The sequence below is a fragment of the Podarcis muralis genome, chromosome 17 (genome assembly GCF_964188315.1).
Source record: "Podarcis muralis chromosome 17, rPodMur119.hap1.1, whole genome shotgun sequence".
Taxonomy (NCBI): domain Eukaryota; kingdom Metazoa; phylum Chordata; class Lepidosauria; order Squamata; family Lacertidae; genus Podarcis; species Podarcis muralis.
Window position 1 is genome coordinate 24,839,911 of NC_135671.1, and position 24,185 is coordinate 24,864,095.

General features: G+C 42.6%; 1 protein-coding gene across 14 annotated transcripts in view; it reads left to right on the top strand.

Annotated features, from left to right (window-relative positions):
• ELAVL2 (ELAV like RNA binding protein 2) overlaps positions 1–24,185 on the top strand; it is a 159,898-nt gene that overhangs the window by 82,504 nt on the left and 53,209 nt on the right. For 8 of the 14 annotated variants that reach the window (XM_028712034.2, XM_028712035.2, XM_028712026.2 and 5 more), the window contains exons 2-3: positions 18,287–18,377; positions 20,898–21,141. In XM_028712034.2, the coding sequence (XP_028567867.2) occupies positions 18,287–18,377; positions 20,898–21,141 (335 nt within the window). The remainder of the gene's footprint in view (positions 1–18,286; positions 18,378–20,897; positions 21,142–24,185) is intronic. The other 6 variants (XM_028712028.2, XM_028712029.2, XM_077921014.1 and 3 more) reach the window with 2 other exon arrangements.

Here is a 24,185-nt window from a genome sequence, read left to right on the forward strand (position 1 = left end):
TGGGTTTGGTTTTTTTGGAATTGGAGCTGAAGAAAACCTTTCCGTCCCCCTTGTGGAGGGTTGTGTAAAATTTAAAAGTTCCTCTCCATGTGCTGCTGCTGCTTAATTCAGTGCACCACCTGAAATTTTCAAAAATAAACCATTTCCAGTTTCTCTTTACTCTTTTTCTCTCTTCCTAACATCCACATATCTGTTTACCGGAGTTATTCCACTGACACCAGTCATGTTGGCTTTGACCAAATTTTTTCAGAGAAAAATCCAATGGGCTCCACCTCCCCCCCCCCCCCCCATTAATTGGTTAGTTTTAGACTTTTATTCCTTCCTTCCTTGCTGGAATTTTTGGTTAACATGCATAATATATATGCATGTGGAACAAGTAATTCAAGGCAGGGTACCTAAAGAATTTTGCAGGTTGGCTGATTTTCACTGTTAGGATCTGATATAACTCAGTCCTGGTGTCTTTTCACAACCTTTAAATACATCAGTAAACAATGCAGGAAAATATATCAATGCATAGCATGAAGTAAAAACAACAACAACCTAACATAAAAATTTAAGTGACTTCCTTCTATCCTAAAACACAAAGAAGCATGCTGTTGAATTACTCACATTTTGTAAATATTTTACAAGCATGCTATTAAAGATAACTTCTAAAGATTAACATTAGTTGGACTATGACACTAAAACACACTGTACACTTCTTGACATGTTACCTAATCGGCCATTTCGGTGTGTGTGCTTTTGGGTATTAGAAAAGCACATGAGAGATTTATACCATATGCAGATTAACATCAGTTTTGTTTGCTAAATATGTCTGACCATCTCAATTGAATCCCAGTCAACTTGGGGCGCAGGACAAGTTTCCGGAAGGCTCGGTTTTCCGCTTAAACCCATGAGAAGAAAAAAGCTGTTCTGAGAAAGCGTATTCTCCATCATGGAGAGCACGTGTTGCGGTTGGGGCAACCAAGACACCCCTCTTTTGCTGGGTGGGTTAGTATAGATAGCCACAAATCTCATTGGGCACCCCTCAGTTGTTGGGGAGAATTTGGTGTAGCAATTTTATGAGTGACTGTTGAGGGGCTATTTATTCCCTGCGCGCAGCGTTGAGCTTCCTCTTTTCGCTGTGTGCATTCGATCCCCCGCCCACCCTCCCTATAAAAGTTGCATCTGCAATATTTGTGTGCAATCATCTATTAAACCTAACCAGGCTCAATTCAGATTCAGTCACAGAAATCATACCCCACGCTGTCTGAATTGACAAACAATGGTTTGTAATTGGTTTGTAATAATGGTTTGTAAACGAGAATCAGAAACCTGAACTGAACCGAAAAACAAGAGCTACAGAGCGTGTTCTCCTTCATGGAGAGCACATGTTGCGGTGGGGGCAAACAAGACACCCCTCTGTTGCCGGGCAGGTTAGTTTGGATGGCCACGAATGGGCACCACTTGGTCGTTGGGAAGAATTTGATGTTGCAATTTATGATTGACAGCCGAGGGGCTATTTATTTCCTGGGCGCAGCGTTGAGCTGCCTCTTTTCGCTGTGCGCATCGGATCACCCGCCCACCCTACCTATATCCAGGGCTGTTTGCGTTGACCTTGCTATGCCTGTCATGGGGTCGTCTGCTTTTGGGGCCTGGTAGGGATTTTGCCATTTGGCTGATTGGCCTGTGCCATTTGGTTTTTGCCTACTGCGTAGCAAATCGTCACAACTTGTAAGGTTGCGGTTAGGCATTGGTTAAATTTGGTTGGTGGAGGGGGCATGGTTGGCTGTGCCTGCCCCTCCAATGCTGCTGCTGCAATGGAATTCCGTTAAAGGAATCCAGGGGCTCGCCATGCTCTTGTCCAAACCCCTGTCAAGGGGGCTAGGGCCACGCAAGAGCCCCTGGGAGCATTTGGGGGAGAGCCTGGCGCCCAGCTCTAGGCTCTCCCCAAAAATGTTCTCCCTTACTGACTTTTGCAGGCTTGCGGATGTCAGTTCTGTCCCTACCTCTAGGCGGGAACAGATAGTCACGAACCAATGCCTAAGCAACCACTCACATGCTGAGATCAATAAAGTTGTGGCCAAAAATTATGCCAAAAACCTTTAAAAAAAATCTGTGTGAATTCTGTCTTTATTTTAGGGTGGCTGTGGGATCCTCAACATGCAAAAAAACCCAAAACAGGACGTGTGTTCGTCTGGCATCTTTGTGTGGCTTCTAGCCAGGGTGTGTTTCATTTAAATCAAATCAATTTATTTTACTTTTTGCAGAAAGTCTCATTCTTGGTGGTGTAATCTTAATATTTGCAACCAGATGAAGATTTCATTTTTGGAATAATAAATGTTCAGAGTAGTTTTCACAGTTATATCAAAAATTACTGATTTGGTTATACTGTTAGAAATACAAAGACAGGTAATTATGAAATTATTGTTTGTATTTGGACAACTTTTCTGCTGTACTTTATTGGAAGGAGAAAAATAATCATTTCCTTAATAACAATTTAAACCATTTATTTAACTGAAACAATAACATTATAGCATATGTATCCATGTTCATTAACTCATGTGGTTAAACGATTTTTTTAAAAAACAACAACAACAAAACCTTAGACTGAGTTTTAGCACATATGAAAAACTTAAAGCAAATCCTTATTTCCTGATGAAAAACCTTTGGACTATAATGTAACTTAAGTAGAAAACTATCTTTAGAAAGATTTTTCCTCCAGAAGCATTTTATTTTCAAAATCTGATTTAAATAAACGCCGGCTCCCTCGGCCTGAAAATGAGATGAGCGCCACAACCCCATAGTCGCCTTTGACCGGACTTAACCGTCCAGGGGTCCTTAAGCAGATCTTCCAGGACTTTGATCCAAGATGGAACAATCAATTTTTTTCAAATTTTCAAATTATTTTTCCAAGTTTTTAACAAATACAACATAACACAAAAAAACCAAAACATATAAAAAACCTAGAAAATTTCTTCCAATCAAAACCCAAGCTAACTTCCATTGTTAAGTGACTTCCTCAAATCCTTCCTAACTGATTTAGGTCTCATTTTAGCAATTTTCCAATATTCATTATCTAATATCATTAACTAGTTCGAATTACTAACTTCCTTTCTTTTCCTCATGATCTCAATCCATAATATTATACAATTCAACATATTTTAATCCTAAGACAATTTAATACTTGCAAGTATTTCCACTTATATAATATTACAATATTTAGCTAGATATTCCTTAAATTTCTTCCAAGCTTCTTGACATTTCTCCTCTTTCTGATCGCGGATTCTTCCAGTCAGGTCGGCCAGCTCCAAAAAGTCCAACATCTTCCCCTGCCAATCTTCCACTGTTGGTATTTCTTGGGATTTCCAATTTTCAAGATGGAACAATCTAGTGGACTTCTACCATTGCAGTTAACCGTGAAGCGAAGATTCAGGAGACATGGCTTGAACAAAGTAGTAAGAGGCTGTAATAGACAGTGGTGCCTCTTATGATCCATGCACGAGCAGTTAAAGCTGACTCATTCACATGCCGGTCTTTAAAAGGGGTGGGTTTGCACTGGAAACCTGTAACATGGGGAGGTTGGTGGCTCAATACCTGCTTGCTTGAGACCCCTTTGTCCTAGCCCCAGGTGAGCAGATATGTGGCTGTTACAAACCCAATAGGCTCTTTGTGTAGTCAACTTTCTGTTGTCTGCTTGATGGTGTCTCATCCTTGTGCAAAAAAAGCTCAGATAAATCTGTTGTGAAATTATATAGCGCATGTACATTGTGTTTATTCAGTTCCTTCTACTTTTCGATAGCAAACCTTTTGATCTGGGGTCAAGCCGCTTCTTTGTGGTCCTCAAGCAACTTAAGTCATTAAGCACTCTTAAATTTACAGCACTTGGAGAATTAGCTTATGATTTCTCTTACCATAAAGTTCATTTGGAAATGTGTTCCACTGAAATCAGCAGAATTTATATTTTGGAAGATGAAAGGGCCTGTAATACTGGTGCAAGCTCTCTTTCAGTGCTTTTCGTGGTCTCTGCGTTTTTCAGGGTCCAGAGAATTTAGACATGGCTTGGCGCATCCCTTTTCTTGTTCGCATATTTAAGCCAACATGGAATTGAAGTAGTTGTACTATTTCGTCCTTTGGGCCGGAATGAATCCACAACCCTGGAGATTAACTACTCAGTCTTGCCTATCTCTGGTGGGCCACGTTCTGTATTTAGCAGGTGTTTCCTTGAGATTTTTGATGCTGGGGGTGGGCAGGGTATTCAAGAAAGCAGCCCTGTATGGGGCTTACAGTGCATGAATCATTTAGCTAATTATTTTCATTGCTGACATGCTTTATAGTGCATCATCCCCTAAATCAAAGGCAACTAAATTGGTGGCCCCTGGATGCTGTTAGACTACCATTCCCATCGTTATCATCTAGGATGGCCAATGTTCAGGGATGTTGGGTGAGTTCAGAAACATCAAGTTAGCCACCCATGCCTTACCTTACTTGTAGTAAAGGTAAAGGTACCCCTGCCCGTACGGGCCAGTCTTGACAGACTCTAGGGTTGTGCGCCCATCTCACTCAAGAGGCCGGGGGCCAGCGCTGTCCGGAGACACTTCCGGGTCACGTGGCCAGCGTGACATCGCTGCTCTGGCGAGCCAGAGCCGCACACGGAAACGCCGTTTACCTTCCCGCTAGTAAGCGGTCCCTATTTATCTACTTGCACCCGGGAGTGCTTTCGAACTGCTAGGTTGGCAGGAGCTGGGACCGAATAACGGGAGCGCACCCCGCCGCGGGGATTCGAACCGCCGACCATTCGATTGGCAAGCCCTAGGCGCTGAGGCTTTTACCCACAGCGCCACCCGCGTCCCTACCTTACTTGTAGTAAGTAAAATTAGAGCTTTTAAGATTATTTTAAAAGGTTAAACCATCAGGTACCCAGGTTTGCTTTCTTTTCTGTGTTTCTACAACCCAAAATGCAAGGCATTCTAAGTAGCTTCTGTTTCCTGCAGTGAGAATTCTCTTGCTCTTCTGTATGTTGCACAATGAGTAAACCTGGGTGTTTTATCACTCAGTGCACACCTGGCAAGGGTCAGCTGCCAATCCTGGTGTCTTCTCCATAATTTCAGGTGGACTTTAGGTCCAGCTTTGGTACCAAAATAGCCCTGGTTGTTCTGACAAATGGCCTTTGCTAAGAAAAGGACAGGGCAGTGAGATCCCTGCTTATCTTTTTGTGGATACAGTCGGACCTTGGTTCTCAAACTTAATCCGTTCTGGAAGTCTATTCCAAAACCAAAGCGTTCCAAAACCAAGGTGTGCTTTCCCATAGAAAGTAATGCAAAATGGATTAATCCTTTCCAGACTTTTAAAAAACAACCCTTAAAACAGCAATTTAACATGAATTTTACTATCTTAACGAGACCATTGATCCATAAAATGAAAGCAGTAAGTGATGTACTGCAGTCACACAATCAATCCATCAGTAGCCGAACTGGGTTCCACACGGTCACAGAAACAAAACAAAAAGAGCCACCAAAATAAATAGGAAAAGCAGACAGACCTCAGCGTAACACTCAGAACGGAAGTGTAACACTCAAAACGGAGCATGTTCAGCTTCCGAAAAATGTTGCCAAGCCAGAACACTTACTTCCGGGTTTGCATTGTTTGGGTTCCAAGTTGTTTGAGTACCAAGGCGTTTGAGAACCAAGGGACCACTGTACTATAGATACTAACAGCCACAGTGCTCTTTCAGATAGCCTCTCTGGGTTGCAAGTTGGGGACACGTTTCACAGTGGTTTCTTTACTACATCTGATTCCAGAAGGTGGCACTAGACAGCTGCTCCCTGGTATTTATGCTATGAAGTTCTAAGTGAGCTCATCTGGATATTTGGAATAAATTTGAACCTCGGCCTGTGCAGAAATGGCGAAACCGACTGCTTAAAACCAAGAGGACAACATGATGATATTTTCATAGAAAGATGGAGGCCCATTGGTGGGCAACCTATCGGATTATCACTTATATGAAATCACGTGCAGGATTTGAGAATGGGGCAACAGAAATTGTAGAGAATGGATTTTAGGGGGCTTAGAAAATAAATGCAGATGTCTTTTAATGCAGCTATTGAGTGGGATTTTTTTTTAAAAAAAAGACATCGGGGAAGGAAGGCCGTAAAGTCAAGAAGAAAAGGTATAACAAAAAAAGCCACATACTGATATATATATGATTGGATTTATGTAATAATTTGGAAGGTTTAATAAAATCCATTACCCAAAAGAAAGGAAATTGAGCCTCAGCTGTCAGTCACATCTTGTAGGATCATCTTCTTGTATTGTAAGGCCATTGTTGGAAGTGGTTCTTCAGGTGCCAGTACCAATTGAGGTACAGTGAGAGGAGCTTTCCTCATGGTAGAGTGCTGCCTATGAAATGCTTTCAAAGAGGGTCACCTGTATTATCGTTTTGGAACAAGGTGAAGGCATTTTGTTTTAAATTTTAGTTGTTTTTAAGAAGGGTAAACCCAAAACCGAAACCACAGCAGTAGCTGAAATACGTATTGTTAACGAAACTTTTCAGCAGAGATAAGTTTGAACTTCTTATTTTTATTTAAAAAAACCCAAATTGGAAATGGATCTTGTTTTCAGCTGCTTTAGATTTCTTACTGAAAATTCGTATTCTGTAATGTGTTGTTCTGGCGTTTTGAAAGGCACACTGATTTTTTTATTGGAAGGTTGGGATATATACCAGTATAGTGTAGGACTGGGAGATACCTGGTTTTCTACGTTGTGATATATCACCAACTAAACATCGCAATACATGGATAAATCACAATGTCTGAAATAAGGATGGTGCTTTTTATATAGAGGCATTGGCTAACTTCACGTCCCACCCCCCCAATCTTGACTTTTGCATAACACATACATACACCCATATACATGATTTGTGATATATTGGCAGGCCAATAATCATGAAACCAATATCACAATATGGACTTCAAACCGGTTGTGGATGATATATTGATACAGTGGTGCCTCGCAAGACGAAATTAATTCGTTCCACGAGTTTTTTCGTCTTGCGATTTTTTTCGTCTTGAGAAGCACGGTTTCGGAAAAGTTTTGGGAAAGCTTCAAAAATCACCAAAGTCTTCAAAAACCTCAAAAAAGGCTACCACACCGCGTTCTATGAGTTGTTCCTCGAAGTCAAGTCGCAACTGTATTAACGGTGTTAAGAAAAAGGAAACAAACTTGCAAGACGTTTCCATCTTGCGAAGCAAGCCCATAGGGAAAATCGTCTTGCGAAGCAACTCAAAAAACCAAAAACCCTTTCGTCTTGCGAGTTTTTTGTCTTGCGAGGCATTCGTCTTGCGAGGTACCACTGTACAGTAGAACCTCATGTTACATACCATCCTCCTTGCGAACGCTGAGGCTTATGAGCCCCGCCAACCCAGAAGTAGATGCCCCTTGTTGCGAAATTTGCCCCGGGATGCGAGCGGAAGTTGCGCACCGGGAAGCGCCATTAGCGAAAGCACACCTCATGTTAAGAACGGTCTCGGCTTAAGAACGGACCTCCGGAACGAATAATGCTTGTAACCAGAGGTACCACTGTATATTGCCCAGCCCTAGTGTGGCATAGTGGTTAGCATTGAATTAAGGACCTAGGAGATCAGAGTTCATTTCCACACTCTGCCACAAAGCTCATTGTGTAACCTTGGGCCAGTCACAGTCTCTCAGGCTAACCACAAGCTCATAGGGTTGGTGTGAGGATAAAATCGAAAGGGAACAAACCACGCATGCCACCTTAGCTGCTTGGAGGAAAGACGGGATATAAATGGAAAGAATATAAGCCTATGATGTTAATAAAATCTGTATTGCAAGTGTTTGCAAACAGCAGCTGTTTGCATCCATGCTTCACATTTTTAGGTGTAAATGAAACACCTTTGGTGAAAAAGTGTGTTGCATGAGACAACAGACTTCTCGGTTGTGTGCCCCTTAACAAGCAAACCTCGATCTTCTGCTTTTCCTTCTTTCTTAGTCTTGAGGCATAATTTCCTGAGGTTATGATCACATGTGTTTAGCTACTTACATAAATACTATATCTTCCGGAATAGTGGGATGCTAGAGGGGAAGGAATTTGAGTGCTGGTGCGCGATGTATTGCCATCTCAAATGGTCTGAAACTGGTATCGCGATCTGGAAGCCATACTGGTTTCAGACAATTAAGCAATATTAATCGCCCAGCTCTACTGTTTATTTTTATATTCATTTTTCTTTATCTTGTTCTTTTTCCTTTCCCCTTTTCTTTTCTTCTTTCTCTTTTTTTGCCTTTGGATTCATCTTTTAGTTTGGACAAAAAAAAAAAAAGACATTAGACAATAATCTTTGTATTTTTCTTCATGAACCTTAATAAAAAATAATTAAAAAGAAAAGAAAATGATGACATTCCCCCCCCCCCCATTTCAGCCATACAAAAGTACCTCTTGTTTAAATGGTTGTAACAACCCTACATGGGCTATTGATGAAATATATTCTGAAGTCTCACTGAGGATGCGTTATTGTTAATGTGGCTCCTTGTAAGTCCTATTTTTTTAAAAAAGGTTGCGCACTGTAGTTTGTACCTAGACCATATAACACCAGTCCTGAAAGACCTCCATTGGCTCCCAGTACGTTTCCGAGCACAATTCAAAGTGTTGGTGCTGATCTTGAAAGCCCTATATGGCCTCAGCCCAGTATACCTGAAGGAGCATCTCCACCCCCATCGTTCTGCCCGGACGCTGAGGTCCAGCTCCAAGGGCCTTCTGGCAGTTCCTTCCCTGTGAGAAGCCAAGTTACAGGGAACCAGGCAGAGGGCCTTCTTGGTGGTGGCACCCTCCCTGTGGAACGCCCTCCCATCAGATGTCAAGGAAATAAACAACTACCAGACTTTTAGAAGACACCTGAAGGCAGCCCTGTTTAAGGGAGTTTTTAATGTTTGATCTTTTATCATGTTTTTAATGTTCTGTTGGGAGCCACCCAGAGTGACTGGGGAAGCCCAGCCAGATGGGCGGGGTATAAAAAATTTATTATTATTATCATTATCATTAGTTTTTGTTTATTTACTTATTATATACCATCGTAAAACTACTACTATATTTATTGACAGATTCCAGTCTTAAGAGTTAAGGTTGATCGAAAAGACTTTTCATAACTAAAATCTGCAAAAGCAAGTAAATGAGAACCTATAATGCATGAAGCTTCATTGAGCTGTATAAATTGCTGGTGGTTCTTAGGTGGTTCTCCAGCACTGGACTAAGAAAGCCTGCAACTCAGGATTCATTTATGAATGGCTTGCTGTCTGATCCCTTTAACAATACCTTTTTAAGTCTCCTTGTATCAAAAATAGGGCTTGAGACTTCAAAGCTCACAGTGGTAACATGTTCTTTGCAGAGCAGGATGTGGCTTGTGGATGTTGTCCTCTGCACCAAATACAGTGGTGCCTCGCAAGACGAAATTAATTCGTTCCGCGAGTTTTGTCGTCTTGCGATTTTTTTTGTCTTGCGAAGCACGGTGTCGGGAAAGTTTTGGAAAAGCTTCAAAAATCACGAAAGTCTTTAAAAACCTCAAAAAAGGCTACCACACTGCGTTCTATGAGTTGCTCCTCGAAGTCAAGTCGCAACTGTATTAACGGTGTTAAGAAAAAGGAAACAAACTTGCAAGACGTTGTCGTCTTGCGAAGCAAGCCCATAGGGAAAATCGTCTTGCGAAGCAGCTCAAAAAACAAAAAACCCTTTCATCTAGCAGTTTTTTGTCTTGCGAGGCATTCGTCTTGCGAGGTGGTGCCTCGCAAGACGAAATTAATTCGTTCCGCAAGTTTTTTCTTCTTGCGAGTTTTTCGTCTTGCGAAGCACGGTTTGCTATAGGAATGCATTGAAAATCAATCAATGTGTTCCTATGGAAACCGCCTTCAGACCAGGTCCGGGGACAGTCTGTCCCCCGACCTCTTCTGAAGGCTGGGAGGACGGGGACAAGGGCTTTTCTTCCCACCGTCAGCCTTCAGAAGGCTGTTCTGAAGGCTGGCGGCGGGAAGAAAAGCCCTTCTCCCCACCTCCCGCCTCGCAAGCTCCGGGGACAGGAGGGCTTTGCTGCCGACCGCCAGCATTTTAAAAGCCCCCGGGACAGCGGAGACTGTCCCAGGAAGGCAGGCGGGGGGGGGAGCAAAGACCTTTGCCCCCCGCCGGCCTTCAGAAGAGGTCCAGGACCTTTGTTCCCGACGGCCAGCATTTTAAAAGCGGTCTGGGATAGCGGGAAAGCGCAGCGCAATTCCCTGCTATCCTGGACCGCTTTTAAAATGCTGGCGGTGGGGAGCAAAGCCTTTCGGCCCCCGCCGGCCTTCCTGGACCTCTTCTGAAGGCCGGAGGGGGGCAAAAGGCTTTGCTCCCCACCGCCAGCATTTAAAAGAGGTCCCCGGAGATTTCCCTATGGGCTTTCTTCTTGCGAAGCAATCCCATAGGGAAATTCGTCTTGTGGAACGACTCAAAAACGGAAAACTCTTTCGTCTTGCGAGTTTTTCGTTTTGCGAGGCGTTCGTCTTGCGAGGCACCACTGTATTGTATGTGTCAATGTGCTTTTCATGTCAGTTTTTAGAAGTAGTATTTTGCGTATCTGCCTTGTTTCTAAAGGATTCTTCCCACTCTTTATTCTGCATCCTTTGGTACCCTTTTAAGTTAGCCTATACTAGGGGGTTTGTGTGTGTGAAGAATTATTCGTGGACCACATTTATTAGTTTTCCCCAACTACTTTTTGTTCCTTTGTAGTTGTCTGATATTCCTCAAGTAACTTATTTAAAACATGTTGCAGATATTTGACACAAATCTTATCCTCCTTTGTGCCAATATACTTTTATAGCAATAGTAAAGTAACTACCGTATTTTTCGCTCTTTAAGACGCACTTCCCCCCTTCAAAAATTAAGGGGATATGTGTGTGCGTCTTATGGAGTGAATGCAGGCTCCTTGGATTCAGCGATAGCAACGCGAAGCGTCCTATAGAGCGAAAAATACGATATATGTATTGGGGTATATTGGTGTATACTGTGTGAATGAACGTGTTACAAAGGTGGTGTAATTTTGCGACTCACCTAGGACCTACTCATTAGCACCAACCTGTGCTGTTATTTTTTACTTAACCTCTGTCTTCTTCAGAGGAGGAAAGACAGTAGGCCAGTTCAATAAAGCAGGCACCAGGCGCAATTTTGCACCTGACTTTCAACCACTTGCAACCAAGTGAAGATGCCCGAGGTCCAGGATGGCGCCTGACCTGTCCACCATCTGGGGATCGTTGGATCTGGACTAGTCACATGCTCACACCCCATCCTGTGAGATCCTATCAGTTATATTTTATCTGCACGATCAGAATGAATTTCTGGAGCCAAATTGCTTTTTCTGTGCAGCTGGAGCAGGAGCAGTCACCATTAAGAAAAAGAAGTCGAAAGATATACATGGACTATCCCTGGATCAAGTGCCTTTTCTTCTTTAAGTTCTCAGAGCTCTTAACCTAGCTCAGGGTTGTCATCTGAATTAGCCAGATGTTCAACTGAGAACCAGTCGGAGTCAATATGTCATTTGAAATATGAGACATTGGAGCCCTCTTGCCCCCAAAATGGCAACTAGGCTTTCCATTTTGGCGAATGTAACTGAAATATACTCGGAGTTGCGTAGTGATTTCATGATTTTTATTGCACCTTGTAGGGACTCGGGCTTGCTGATCAGAAGGTTGGTGGTTCAAATCCCTGCAACGGGGTGAGCTCCTGTTGCTCATTCCCTGCTCCTGCCAACCTAGCAGTTTGAAAGCACGTCAAAGTGCAAGGAGATAAATAGGTACTGCTCCAGCGGGAAGGTAAACGGTGTTTCCGTGCGCTGCTCTGGTTCACCAGAAGCGGCTTAGTCCTGCTGGCCACATGACCCGGAAGCTGTACGTCGCCCCAAACCGGTTTGAAGTCCCACATTGTGATAGCGGTTTCATAATTTTTACCCGGCAATATATTGTGAATCATGATGTACGTGTATGCATTTGCTCCATGCAAAAATCACAATGTGGGAAAAACTGCAGAGCCAGCCAATGCGTCTCTCGATTGCTGCAGCCCCTGTTAGCTCTGCTGGCTCAGCTCTCCCCTGAGGGAGGATTTGCAAGGGGCAGCAAATCACGAGAGCAGGCGCTGGCGAAAATCACGATGCAGGGAAAACCGTGAAGCCAGCTGATGTCTCTACATAGCTCCATCCTTATTTCAGATATTGTGATACATCAGTATATCGTGATGTTAAGCTGGTGATATACCACAATGTTGAAAACCAGATATCGCCCAGCCCTACTTAAGTAAAGTTCTTTTTCCAGGATCCTTGGGGTAACGGAAATAGAACCAGGGTTTCTTTTGTAGCAGAGAGAATGGTGATCAGCTTCTGGAATAACTTAGACTTAGCTTTGGAGTGATCATGGATAGCAGTCCTCTGTATACTGCTTCCGGTTGCAGTCGTGGCCCAAGTGTCTTCACCTCCTCTTTTGGTGAAAATCCAGAGCAGGCATAGGCAAACTCGGCCCTCCAGGTGTTTTGGAACTACAACTCCCATCATCCCTGACCACTGGTCCTATTAGCTAGTGATGATGGGAGTTGTAGTCTCAAAACACCTGGAGGGCTGGGTTTGCCTATGCTTGATCCAGACTCTTCAGATCTTGTAGCAAGGCTACTGAAGTATGCTCTTTTTTGGAGCTCTCTTGACTTGTTTGGGACATGGGTGGTGCTGTGGGTTAAACCACAGAGCCTAGGACTTGCCGATCGGAAGGTTGGCGGTTCAAATCCCCGTGACGGAGTGAGCTCCCATTGCTCGGTCCCTTCTCCTGCCAACCTAGCAATTCAAAAGCACATCAAAGTGCAAGTAGATAAATAGGTACCGCTCTGGCGGGAAGGTAAACGGCATTTCTGTGCGCTGCTCTGGTTCACCAGAAGCGGCTTAGTCATGCTGGCCATATGACCCGGAAGCTGTGCGCTGGCTCCCTCAGCCAGTAAAGCGAGATGAGCGCCGCAACCCCAGAGTTGGACGGTCCCTTGTCTTGTTCAGACATTGCTTCTGCTGTAGCTTTCTGCCTTTTCAAGAGGTTAATGCCAGGACTTGAAGCACACTGCGAAGCGTTTTAGTGTTTTCACAGTTTGACGGCACCCAATAAACAATTAGAGTCCGAGATATTCAAGAGGCTTTTTCCTCCCACGTACTGTTTCTAGGATTATGAAGAAAGAGGAATAGTGGTGGAAAAGCTTAGATCAGATTGGCTGCCCATCCCTTCACAGGTGGGCAGTGGCGTAGCGTGGGGGGTGCAGGGGGGGCCGGCTGCACCGGGCGCAACATCTGGGGGTTAGGGTTAGGGGGCGCAAATCCACGGGTTAGGGGGCGCAAATTACTTGCCTTGCCCCGGGTGCTGACAACCCACGCTACGCCACTGCAGGTGGGCAGTGGTTGTGGACCTCACCTCTGTTCACCATCCCCAGCAACTAGAGCCCACATGTCTTGCCAGCACTTAGGGGAATTCCCCACCTGGCAGAATCAAGGAAAAGGGGATTCCCCACCAAAATGCTGGCATCAAAAGGGCCAATAAGCTCTGGATGGGCAGTGTTTTGCCGGCTGGCTGGGCATTGGCTGTGGGCCATGTTAAACTTGGTGCCATCCTTTTGAGTTGCAGGTAAAAAGTGAAATAGCCTGGATAGCTCAGCTGGTTTGAGCATGGTGATGATAGTGCCAAGGTTGTAGGTTTGATTCCCGTATGGGACAACCGATGCTTCTGTGATACTGCAAAGGTTTGTGTTTGATGAGCAGACGAATAAAATAAAATAATTAGCTTATACTCTTAGCTTGAATTTACATAATTGCTCCGTTTCTGCCCATGGATATGCAGGTGCTTAAAATGGGGGCGTGAGGGTGTTAGAAGGTATGCTAGATGCAAGCAATCTAAAAATAGGCTGACTGTCCTTGTGAGAACTTTTACTTTGACTTTCGTTTTTATGTTTAGGTTGCGTGCAGCTGATACTTAAAATTTTGTGTCAAGGTAGCGAAAGTCTAAGGATCATTGGGCATGTTGAATTTGTACAGACAATCTCCATTACCTGCGTAAAAATGAAACAAAACTGAAATTTCATTATGCACCATACTGGTCACGGGCCTAGCAAAACGTTTTCTTCCCCTCTGCCTATTTTTCCCAGTGCCCCTTCATGGGCTTCCACTGGCAGAAATGGGGATAAACATGGGCTCATTCCTTGGCTTAAATAATACTGGAAGGATGTGGGATTTGCCAGTCCTCTTGTGAGTGTTGTGTATTTCTACCGTGGGCCTAATGTTGCATTTATCGTCGCTTGCCATAACATGCTGATTTCTTATCGCTAAAAGGCGATTCACTTTGTTTCTTAAACATCAAGGTAGGACATTTTTCTGTGTGTAAGCAATGGTGGTGCTGATTCAAGAAGACACCATTACTTGTTCCTAGAGTTGGAACACATCCTAAAAGTTTCCAATGTTCTTGTTAAATCGATTTATTTCGGTCGCTGACCAGAGTGGTGCTTGGAGTGTCTGCTGTCCTCCTTCCAATGACTTGCTTGTCTCTGCCATGTCCTCTGTGCTTCCATACAAACCTCAAATCTCAAATCTCTGTACATTAATTGCTTGGTTTGCATTCCAATTGAGTGGGTGTTTTTGTGATGTTAGAAGAGGGATTTTTTCCAAAGGCTGCAGTTTATTCTTGAGACAATTTCCCTTTAATCTTAAATGGCCCGTGTTGCTTCTGTGCACATTAAGAGTATGTACAATAGTTCTCTTGAAGTTTTTCATTTCCACTTCCCCTTATTCCTGGGAAATTTCCTTGGCAATTTGTAGAGGAGTGGTTTCCTTTGAAGGAGCTCAGTGTTGTCTTAATAGTGAGAAAGATTTGTGTGTCGAGGTCCCCAAGCCACCCCAATAAAACACAATTCACACAGAATTTTTGTTTAAGGTTTTTGGCATAATTTTGGCCACAACTTTATTAAAATACAAAAAATGTGAGTGGTTGCTTAGGCATTGGTTGCGACTTTCTGACCCCGCACAGGGACAGACTGACATTTGCACATCCATGAAAGTCAGAAAGGGAAAACATTTTGGGGAGAAAGATGGAGCTGGGTACCATGCCCTCACCTCTCCCCGAATGCTCCCAGGGGCTCTTGCGTGGCCCTAGCCCCTTGACAGGGGTTCGGACAAAAGCATGGTGAGCCCCTGGATTGCTTTAATGGAATACCCTTGCAGCAGCAGTATTGGAGGGGCAGGCAAAGCCAATCCATGCCCCTCCACCAACCAATTCATAAAACCAATGCCTAACAAAATGGACAAAATTCCTACCGGGACCTTCCCCAAAAGCAGACGACCCCATGACAGGCATAGCAAGGTCAATGCGAACAACCCTAAATATAGGGAGGGAGGGCGGGTGGTCCGATGCCCGCAGCGGAAAGAGGAAGTTCAACGCTGCACGCAGGGAATTTAAGAGTTCTGACTGTCATTCACAAAATGGCAACATCAACTTCTCCCCAACGACAAGAGGAGCCCAATCGCAGCAGTGGCCAACTACCTTCACCCGCCCAGCAACAGTGGGATGTCTTGATAGACCCCACTGCAACACGTGCTCTCCATGAAGGTGAACACGGTATCTCACACGTTGCATATTATTACAGAGCACAGTAGCAAGAACGCAGAGATAGAGGTAGTCGGTTCCAGGACATCCTATTTCTTTGTCAAATATTTTGTATTGGTACCCTTGCCATTGCAAATATTGCGGGAAACAATTGGTAGGTCTCCTGCTGCCCTCCGGAAAGGCTATTTAAGGTGTGGGCTTCAGGGGAAAGGAAAGACTGGTTGTGCATTTTGCACCTGGTTATTGGCCAATTGCCACCAAGTGAAGGTAGATGCCCAGGCGCAAGGACGGCACCTTGACATCTCCACCTTCTGGAGATCTTTGGATCTTGGCGACTGTTTTCACACACTATCAACGCATCCTGTAGAATTCCATCTGTTATATCTTACCTGCACAATTGGAACGAATTTTAGGAACCCAAACCGTTGTATTGGAAAATTCAACTTTTGAGCCGTCCGGTCCCAAAATGTCCACTAGACATTCTGGTTTGGCAACCGTAACCCTGGTTTAATGAGCCATTTGGTGCCTGGCTTATATAGCTGAGTTTCCAACACTGGTTGTGTAGCCTGCCTTCCCCTGTTGAAGGTCTGGATATAGTTCTAAGCAACCATCATCTTCTGGCTTAGCCCAGAAAGAGCACAGCCTTTTTGTCTTTGCTTACCATTGTATTAAAAGCTCACAGTACCACTGAAGCTGCTGACATCTTTTATTCCTTTGGAAGAATGTAGGAGATTTTTTTTTATTTTATGATATAGTGAAGTGTGATGTGTCTTCTAGCGAATGTGTACAATGACATGACACTAAATGTATCCTGTACCACTGCTTTTATCAGGTTTGTCAAGGTATTACATGAACAGCTAATAAATGTCATTCCTGTTCAGTATGTGTTCCATCTCGTGTTGAATTTTTCCCAGCTTATCTCATTCATATTCAACTTGTAACTTGATAATTCTGTCCTTGGAGGATTCACTGTTTTATAGCAGAGTGTGTGCTTTTTGCAGTGGATAGAGAAAATTCTACAGCTTAGGTTCCTTACCACTTAATTGAGGCTATATACGTAGTGGTGCAGATTTGTGAGCAATCCAGTGAGCTAGTTGACTATTAATATACTTAATTTTGCAACGACTGCATTTTAATCTTAACGATTTTGAACTTTAGACCAAATAATGTCTGCAATATGAAAGTTTAAACCTGCCGCACACATGGTTGTCTGTAGCACTTGCATTGTGTATGTGATAAAGTGGGATTCCCCCCCCTTTTTTTTTTTTGTAAATTGGAAGATAATATTTTATTTCAAGCTCTTGTTGTGCTACAAATAACCTAACAAAAGCTGTGATGTTCAGTAACTCCTTTCCCGTTAGCTAGGATTTTTTGTGCATCTCTCTTTGCAAGACCGAGCTAAGCTCTCTTCAGTTTGGCCTGTGTGTGATTGAAAGCCAAAAATTAATTGTCCCGAAGAATGAATTGGCTCCAAAAGGCAGTCCCTCCCCCCGATGCTGTGTTTACATACATGTATCTATGTTTTAACAGGACAGATTGGCATACAGTCGTATTTTGGCAAATGAATCCAACTTGGAAGAGTTAGCAAAGATAGCTTTGTGTATTCATGGTCCTGTCTTAAAAAAAATTCCTTCTCTCCTGCCTTGACTATCCTGCCAGCGCTGACCCAAGTTCAGAAAGCTGTAATCTGTTGTAAACGACACATTAGCAATATTTGTCACTGCCTAGTTTTGCAAAATTTTGAATCCTGGCAGGTTTACAATTTGCATGGGGCCTAACTTAATTTCTCTGTGTGCCTGGGAACAACGCATTATTGAAGACCCTTTCTTTATAGTGGCTCTGTTGTTCCATCTCTGTAATGCTTTTCAGCTCTCACTAATGCTTCCCAATAAATAACACACTGAATGAGGGTGCTATTACAACATCAAATTGAACAAAGCAACTTATATCCTACTAAGGATATTATTTATGAACAGGGTGGATTCTAACAGAGCTAGACGGCAACTGATATGTAATTTAGAAGGCTTTTATTAAGGGGAATATGTATAAAATAGCCCATGGACACACAATTCAGCTACATTTTCTCATTCTACCTGTTTCCACTAGGCATTTAATTCCCTCTTCCTGCCTGCCCCAATGTCCTCATCGTAGACACTTGTCTACAACACATGCATTTATTACACATTTAAGCAGTGCTTTTTTCGGGGGGCGCGGCGCAGGGGTACGCATACCCCTAAACATTTTGTGAATCTTTGTACTTTTGTCCAGTTTACTGTATTTATTTTTCCCGATTTGAACTATAAAATGGTGGTTTTCTTGAGTTAAAATGAGAGCACCCCTAATTTTTTTGGGGGGGTGGGGTGGGAAGCACTGGGTTTAAGGCTTGGGTGCAAACGAAGCTAGCTTGCACCACCTTTTTTTTATTAAAAAAAACCCCCAAGCTTCTAAAAAAAAGTGTCTTAATTCATGCAAAGCAACGGCAGCGGCACATTAAACGAATTTGAAAAAGATTAGATTGGAATTGCCTGAAAATTCTATTAAGCCACACTGCATGGACGTGCTGGGAATAATAAAGACAATTAACGGTAAATTTGTACAAACTGATTTGTTGCATTATCTTTTGCTAATCTAACATACGGTACTTTTTGTGTCCATATTGCAGCCGGCAACTCCAAACTAACATGGCAGTCAGACTGTGTGATGTGGCCTCTCTGCTTAGAAGTGGTTCGTGGGCAGCAGAGCCTTGGACTGGGGTCTGTGGGATTTTTTTATTAAATTCTGTAGGATAATTTTCGACATGTTAAAAAGTAGTGCTGAGGCCATACCAAACCCTTCAAATTATATTCAGAATACCTCTGCATACCACACCTTCTCTTTAAGTTTTGGTGCAGGAATCAGTCTATATCCCTGGTTTGGGGACGGGGGCTCTCAGGGCATCCTCCGAACTTGTAAAATATACAAGTGACTTTCTCGAATAACGTCCGCCCGACTTTCCTCATAGTAACTTGTCCTGGAGTTGAACACCCAAGTCAACATTTGATTTCAAAAGAGCAGAGCTTGCATTAAAGCTTTTATTTGGTATGGTCTGAATGCTGAATAACAGTAACTTTGGAGGGGGGTGGAATTATTAATGTTGTGTATTTTTTTGGTTACTGATGAAATTAATAGAATTCCATTCAAATTACTTTGGCCGGTAAAAAAAAAGAAAAAGAGAGGAAAAAATATTTTTATATCAGGAACTGTTGAAAAGCCTGATCTGTATCAGGTGACAGCTAAGTTTTTATTCTGACACCTTCAGTGGAATAGGAACTATGTGTTAAAATACAGATTTATTAGCAGTGTTATTTTTCTCGAAAAAGTGATGGATCTCACCATAAACCTCTCCCTTGTTCTCTTAGAATGCCAATGGCGCTCACCTGAGAGGTGCTACTGTGAGCTCTGGCCAAAAAGCCCTGTTTAATATCATTGCTTTATTTGGAACAGCACAGATGGTCTTGTAGCTGAGACATAATTACAGAACATAGACTCATAAAGGGACCACTAGGGTCATCTAGCCCAACCCACTGCAATTCAGGAACCTTTTGCCCCACGTGGGACTCGAACCCACAACCCTCAGATTAAAATCTCATTATGTAACGATCGAGCTGTTCCAAGGAATCCAGACTCCTGAATCTGTTCATTTGAATGATGGTCTAGGATTTCATTCTTGCTGTCTGAATATGAAAATACAATATGCAGCTATATGATGATACCGTGGTGGTTGTTTTTTTTTTGTTTGAAGAAGCCTTTTAAAAATTTTCAAACAACGGATGCTTAAAAAACATATTTATTTTTAGAAAGCTTTATTCTTCTAATAATGTTTTGGCCCAACAGTTATTCAACTTCTGGCAGGTATAGCAGGAATATTTGAACAGTAACTTGCTTAAAGTGTTCTTGGTCATTTTGTGCATAGGCAGTTTAGTTTTGCTTAGAGTCTTTTGTGTAGAGTTTATGTAGGTCGAAGTGAAAGGATTGCTTATCGCGAAGATGTGGTTCTTTAAAAATACACACTGAAGAGATTTTCTCTCTTTTTTTCCTGGAACCCAGTTATCTCCTGGGTTAATCCATAATCCTCTCATCCCTTCGCAAAATATGTGCAATTAATGTAAATACAGGCTTATTCCCATTATTGTCAATATACAATTGTAAGTCTTCTTGAACTTCCCAAAGGCAGTAAAAAAGGCATGTTTTGCCAAAAGGCAAATTGCTGACTCTAAGCTGGAGCTTTAGGGTAGAGAACAGTTTTACTGGTGCAAGTTGAAATAGGGTTTATGTTTTGTATTGGGAAAAAATTGATTGAAATTCTTTGAATTGATGAAATTTGTCCGATTTGATTGAAATCTCAGGCTCTGAGCTGTAAAATGTCAGCACTACCCAACGATTGCCAAGCAGTAGCAAACCTTACATTGAAATGAATACACACAGTTAGAATAGTCACATCTTATATGAGCAACCCCAGTTCTTCTGGTGGACGATATTTGAGGTTAGTCCAGTTTAACTAGAAGCATAGATACAAAGATCTCTGGGAACATTGGGAAGAGCAGGAGATGTCAAAATACTTGCGTAATAATTGATGGGTACACCTTTTCCTATCTTAGAGTCACCGGCAAAAAAGGGCTTATGTCAGAAGGCAAACGCCCACTCTGCTTTAATCCTCACTTAAATGCAACATTTTGGAACAGAAATTCGTATTTTGCCAGCATTGTGACCAATGCGGCCAACTCTCTTCAATACTGCAAAAGTAACCAAAAGAGTACATTGCTTTTAGTAATGCCTTTCGTTAAGTCTGCCATTGATTGCCATTGTTAATTTAGCTTTTGCAATCACCATTGAAATTTCTAGTTTGTGTTTTCCTTAGCTGAACAACTCTGGGGCTTCATCTGAATTTTGTATTTGCACAGTTAAATCTTAGGATTTACTGAAATAACAGCACTGGCTTAGGGGGAAAAATATTTCTAATCCCTTGCTGTCAGTTAAAGCTCATGGGATTTCCACCTCCCAGCCCTAACTTATAAAATCTTTCAGTAGAACCTTTGTTGTTGTTTTTTAAAAAAACTTCTAAATGGATTTTATTGCTAGATAATTAAAACTATTTCATTTTATTGTTAAGACCATTATTGCAGACCTGACAGCTGGGCACTGTTTTATAGTGACAAAGCTTTAAATTCTTGGCTAGAATCGCTAATAGATTCTGAAATATGAATTCTGACAGTTCCCATTTTCTCTGTTTTTAGCAGGTAATTGCTGCCATGGAAACACAACTGTCTAATGGGCCAACTTGCAATAACACAGCCAATGGTCCTACTACCATAAACAACAACTGCTCATCACCAGTTGACTCTGGAAACACGGAGGACAGCAAAACCAATTTAATAGTCAACTATCTTCCTCAGAATATGACACAGGAGGAGCTCAAAAGTCTGTTCGGGAGCATTGGCGAGATAGAATCCTGCAAACTTGTAAGAGACAAAATAACAGGTACGTAAGCACTAGGTTTTTGCATATGCACCGACACGTACATGTTACTGCTTGAACAGGAGTCTGAATTGCATTACTTCTGAATTTCAAGGGTGGTGGTGGGGAACATGGTGTTTTATCTCATCTGTAATGTGAGAAATAGAAAGCTTAATATCAAAGAATAGTTTGCAAAGGCTTTTGGAGAGCAATATTTTGTCGCCAAGGCAACATGCATGTTCATCTTCTTAGCAGTTCTTGGTTTTCAGTACAGAAAAATGAAGTCTTGACAGCTTTTAAAACTGCCTGTTTGTAACTTAATTGTTGTCATGGGGCGAGGGTGACGGGAAAACACCAGAAAGTGAAGCTGACCTTTGCAATTCACCTTAAATGTTCTGAGAAAAAGATCAAATGAATCATGTGTGGACGCTTCGGGAAACTTTTAAAATTGGCCTTAGATCCCTTGATCCTTCACAACCAGTGCAGAGCGCAACGCTAGCAATGCGGAGCTGAAAATAATTTTCCTTTAAGAAACCCAACGGTGCCACTTTTGGGTTAGTAAAATAAAGGTCTTAAATAAAAGTGGAATTTAGGATCAGAAAACGCCCAGTTTACAGGTATAGATGCCCAGTGAACCTTAAGGAACAGGAATCAGTATTTTAGTCCCAGTTGAGGAAGCCACGTGGTACTAAACAGCCCCATCTGTTTTCTGCTCACAGAAGTAGACCATGTGAAATACTGTAATTTTCTGTGTATAAGACTATATTTTCCCCCATTTTTTTTTAAGTTTAAAATTGGGCGTCATCTTACACATGGAATGTTGCAGTTATTTTTTTCTTAATTTTGGGCTCATAAAATAGGGGTCGTCCGATACATGGGGGGTGTTTTATACATGGAAAAATACGGTACATAACTTGAAGGCAGGGGTTTGCAGGTCTCTCTCAAGTGCAGCAAAGTCCATCGACTTCAAGGCACTGAATCCATCCTGTAGTTTTCCAGTTCATTATGGGTCACCCTTGGTAGTGAAACCAAAGTTTGTTCATGTGCTAATAGTTTGACAAAGTCCCGCCCCCACCCCGACTTTGTCTCAAGGTTCTGCATTTGCATTATTCTCTTGGCAGCGTCCAAGTATTGTGTTCCATCTTTCCCCCTCTTTGTTCCCATTCATCACCCTGTTCCAGAGTTGGCTGCCATATTGACACTTAGATCTTGGAATCTCTCCTGAGCTTTTGGGCCAAAAAAGGCAGCAAGGAAGCTTAGTTGTTGTGACTCTCCAGTGCTTGAAACGAATTGCACTTGCAGCTGGAAAGTTGGGTTGAGTAATTAGTAGTATATAAAAAGTTAGCCACTTGAGTGATGGCGGGGGGCATGATTTGGCTTAATGAACTTTATGGAAGGGGATGAAAAATGTGTGGTCCTTGCTAAGTCTTGGTTCTGCTCCCCAACTGCACATTCACTGCTTGTAATTGATAATGTTGTTGTTGTTTAGTCATTTCCGACTCTTTGTGACCCCATGGACCAGAGCAGGTCAGGCGCTCCTGTCTTCCACTGCCTCCCGCAGTTTGGTCAAACTCATGCTGGTAGCTTCGAGAACACTATCCAACCATCTCATCCTCTGTCGTCCCCATCTCCTTGTGCCCTCCATCTTTCCCAACATCAGGGTCTTTTCCAGGGAGTCTTCTCTTCTCATGAGGTGGCCAAAGTATTGGAGCCTCAGCTTCAGGATCTGTCCTTCCAGTGAGCGCTCAGGGCTGATTTCCTTCAGAATGGATAGGTTTGATCTTTTTGCAGTCCATGGAATTCTCAAGAGTCTCCTCCAGCACCATAATTCAAAAGCATCAACTCTTCGGCGATCAGCCTTCTTTATGGTCCAGCTCTCTTGCTAATGTAAGAGCATCTTTTTCTGAAAATTAAGAATTGCAATTCAAGCAAATTGTACTTAGGAGTTTTGAGGGGGCTCCTGTCCAGTCACAGTTTCTGCAATGGATAAAGCAATAAGCCTGGGTTTAAGAGGCTGTGTGGAGAACCAGTGGCCCCTCACTGAAGTGAGGTGGGGAGCACAGAGAATACTTTCTTCTAGGGCCAAGGAAAAGGATTGTACCATTCTGTTGGCTTCCGCCACCTCCCCAGTTCCTCTGTCTGAAGAAGGGTCAGAGGAGGTCCTTATCAGAGCAAAGCATGCTGGGCTCACTCGTTGGCTGAGAAAGTTCCTGCACCACCACTGTGGTAGGAATAGGCTGAACTAGCTCAGTAGCTTTTGAGACCCCTACTGAAATCAGTTCTGAATTGCCATGGCAAATGGTGAATTTCCTGCTCTGCCTCTTGTTGGGCAACCACAGCTTAATCCTTGGCAAGCTCTTCATTTTGGATTACTAGCAGGAAAGCTGTCCTAAAAATGCCCAGTCAGCTTGAAAACAGGTGCCAACCGTTTATTCTTCCGGGCTTCACCGATCTAATGTAGAAATGTCCAAATTTGAAGTAGTGCAAAATTGTTATCTTTCCAAGAGGAGTGCCTGCTTTTGATTGAAGTCCTATCTTCTGGGAATGTTGAGGGAGACGGCGAGGGCGGATGTAGGTATTTCTGACTTGCAGTATGATCATTGAAAAACTCTGTCAAAATTTGTAGCCTGTTAACAGAATCCTGTGCTGCGGACATTAGGGCCTCAACTGATCATTATTTTTAACAATTGTAATAGAGTGAAGCAAACCAAAAGACCAGGTTTAGAAACTACCAGAAATAAAATTTACAAAATAGGCAGCTAGGATTTCTGCATGTTTTGCTTCGTGTTATACAGTGGTCAAAAATAAGTATATTTGGAAAGAAAATTCCCCATATTGTAGTCTTGTATTGTAACTGTAGTCTTCAGTTCACGCTTGCTGAAATAACCTGTTGGTGGCAATGTTGGAAACAAGGAAGACTGAATCTGATCTCCAAGTTTCCCTGGGGCACTTCCAAGCCCTTTATATGTTACTGTTACATTTGAGATATATATATCTATATCTACATCTATCTATCTATCTATCTATCTATCTATCTATCTATCTATAGATAGAGAGAGATAGATATA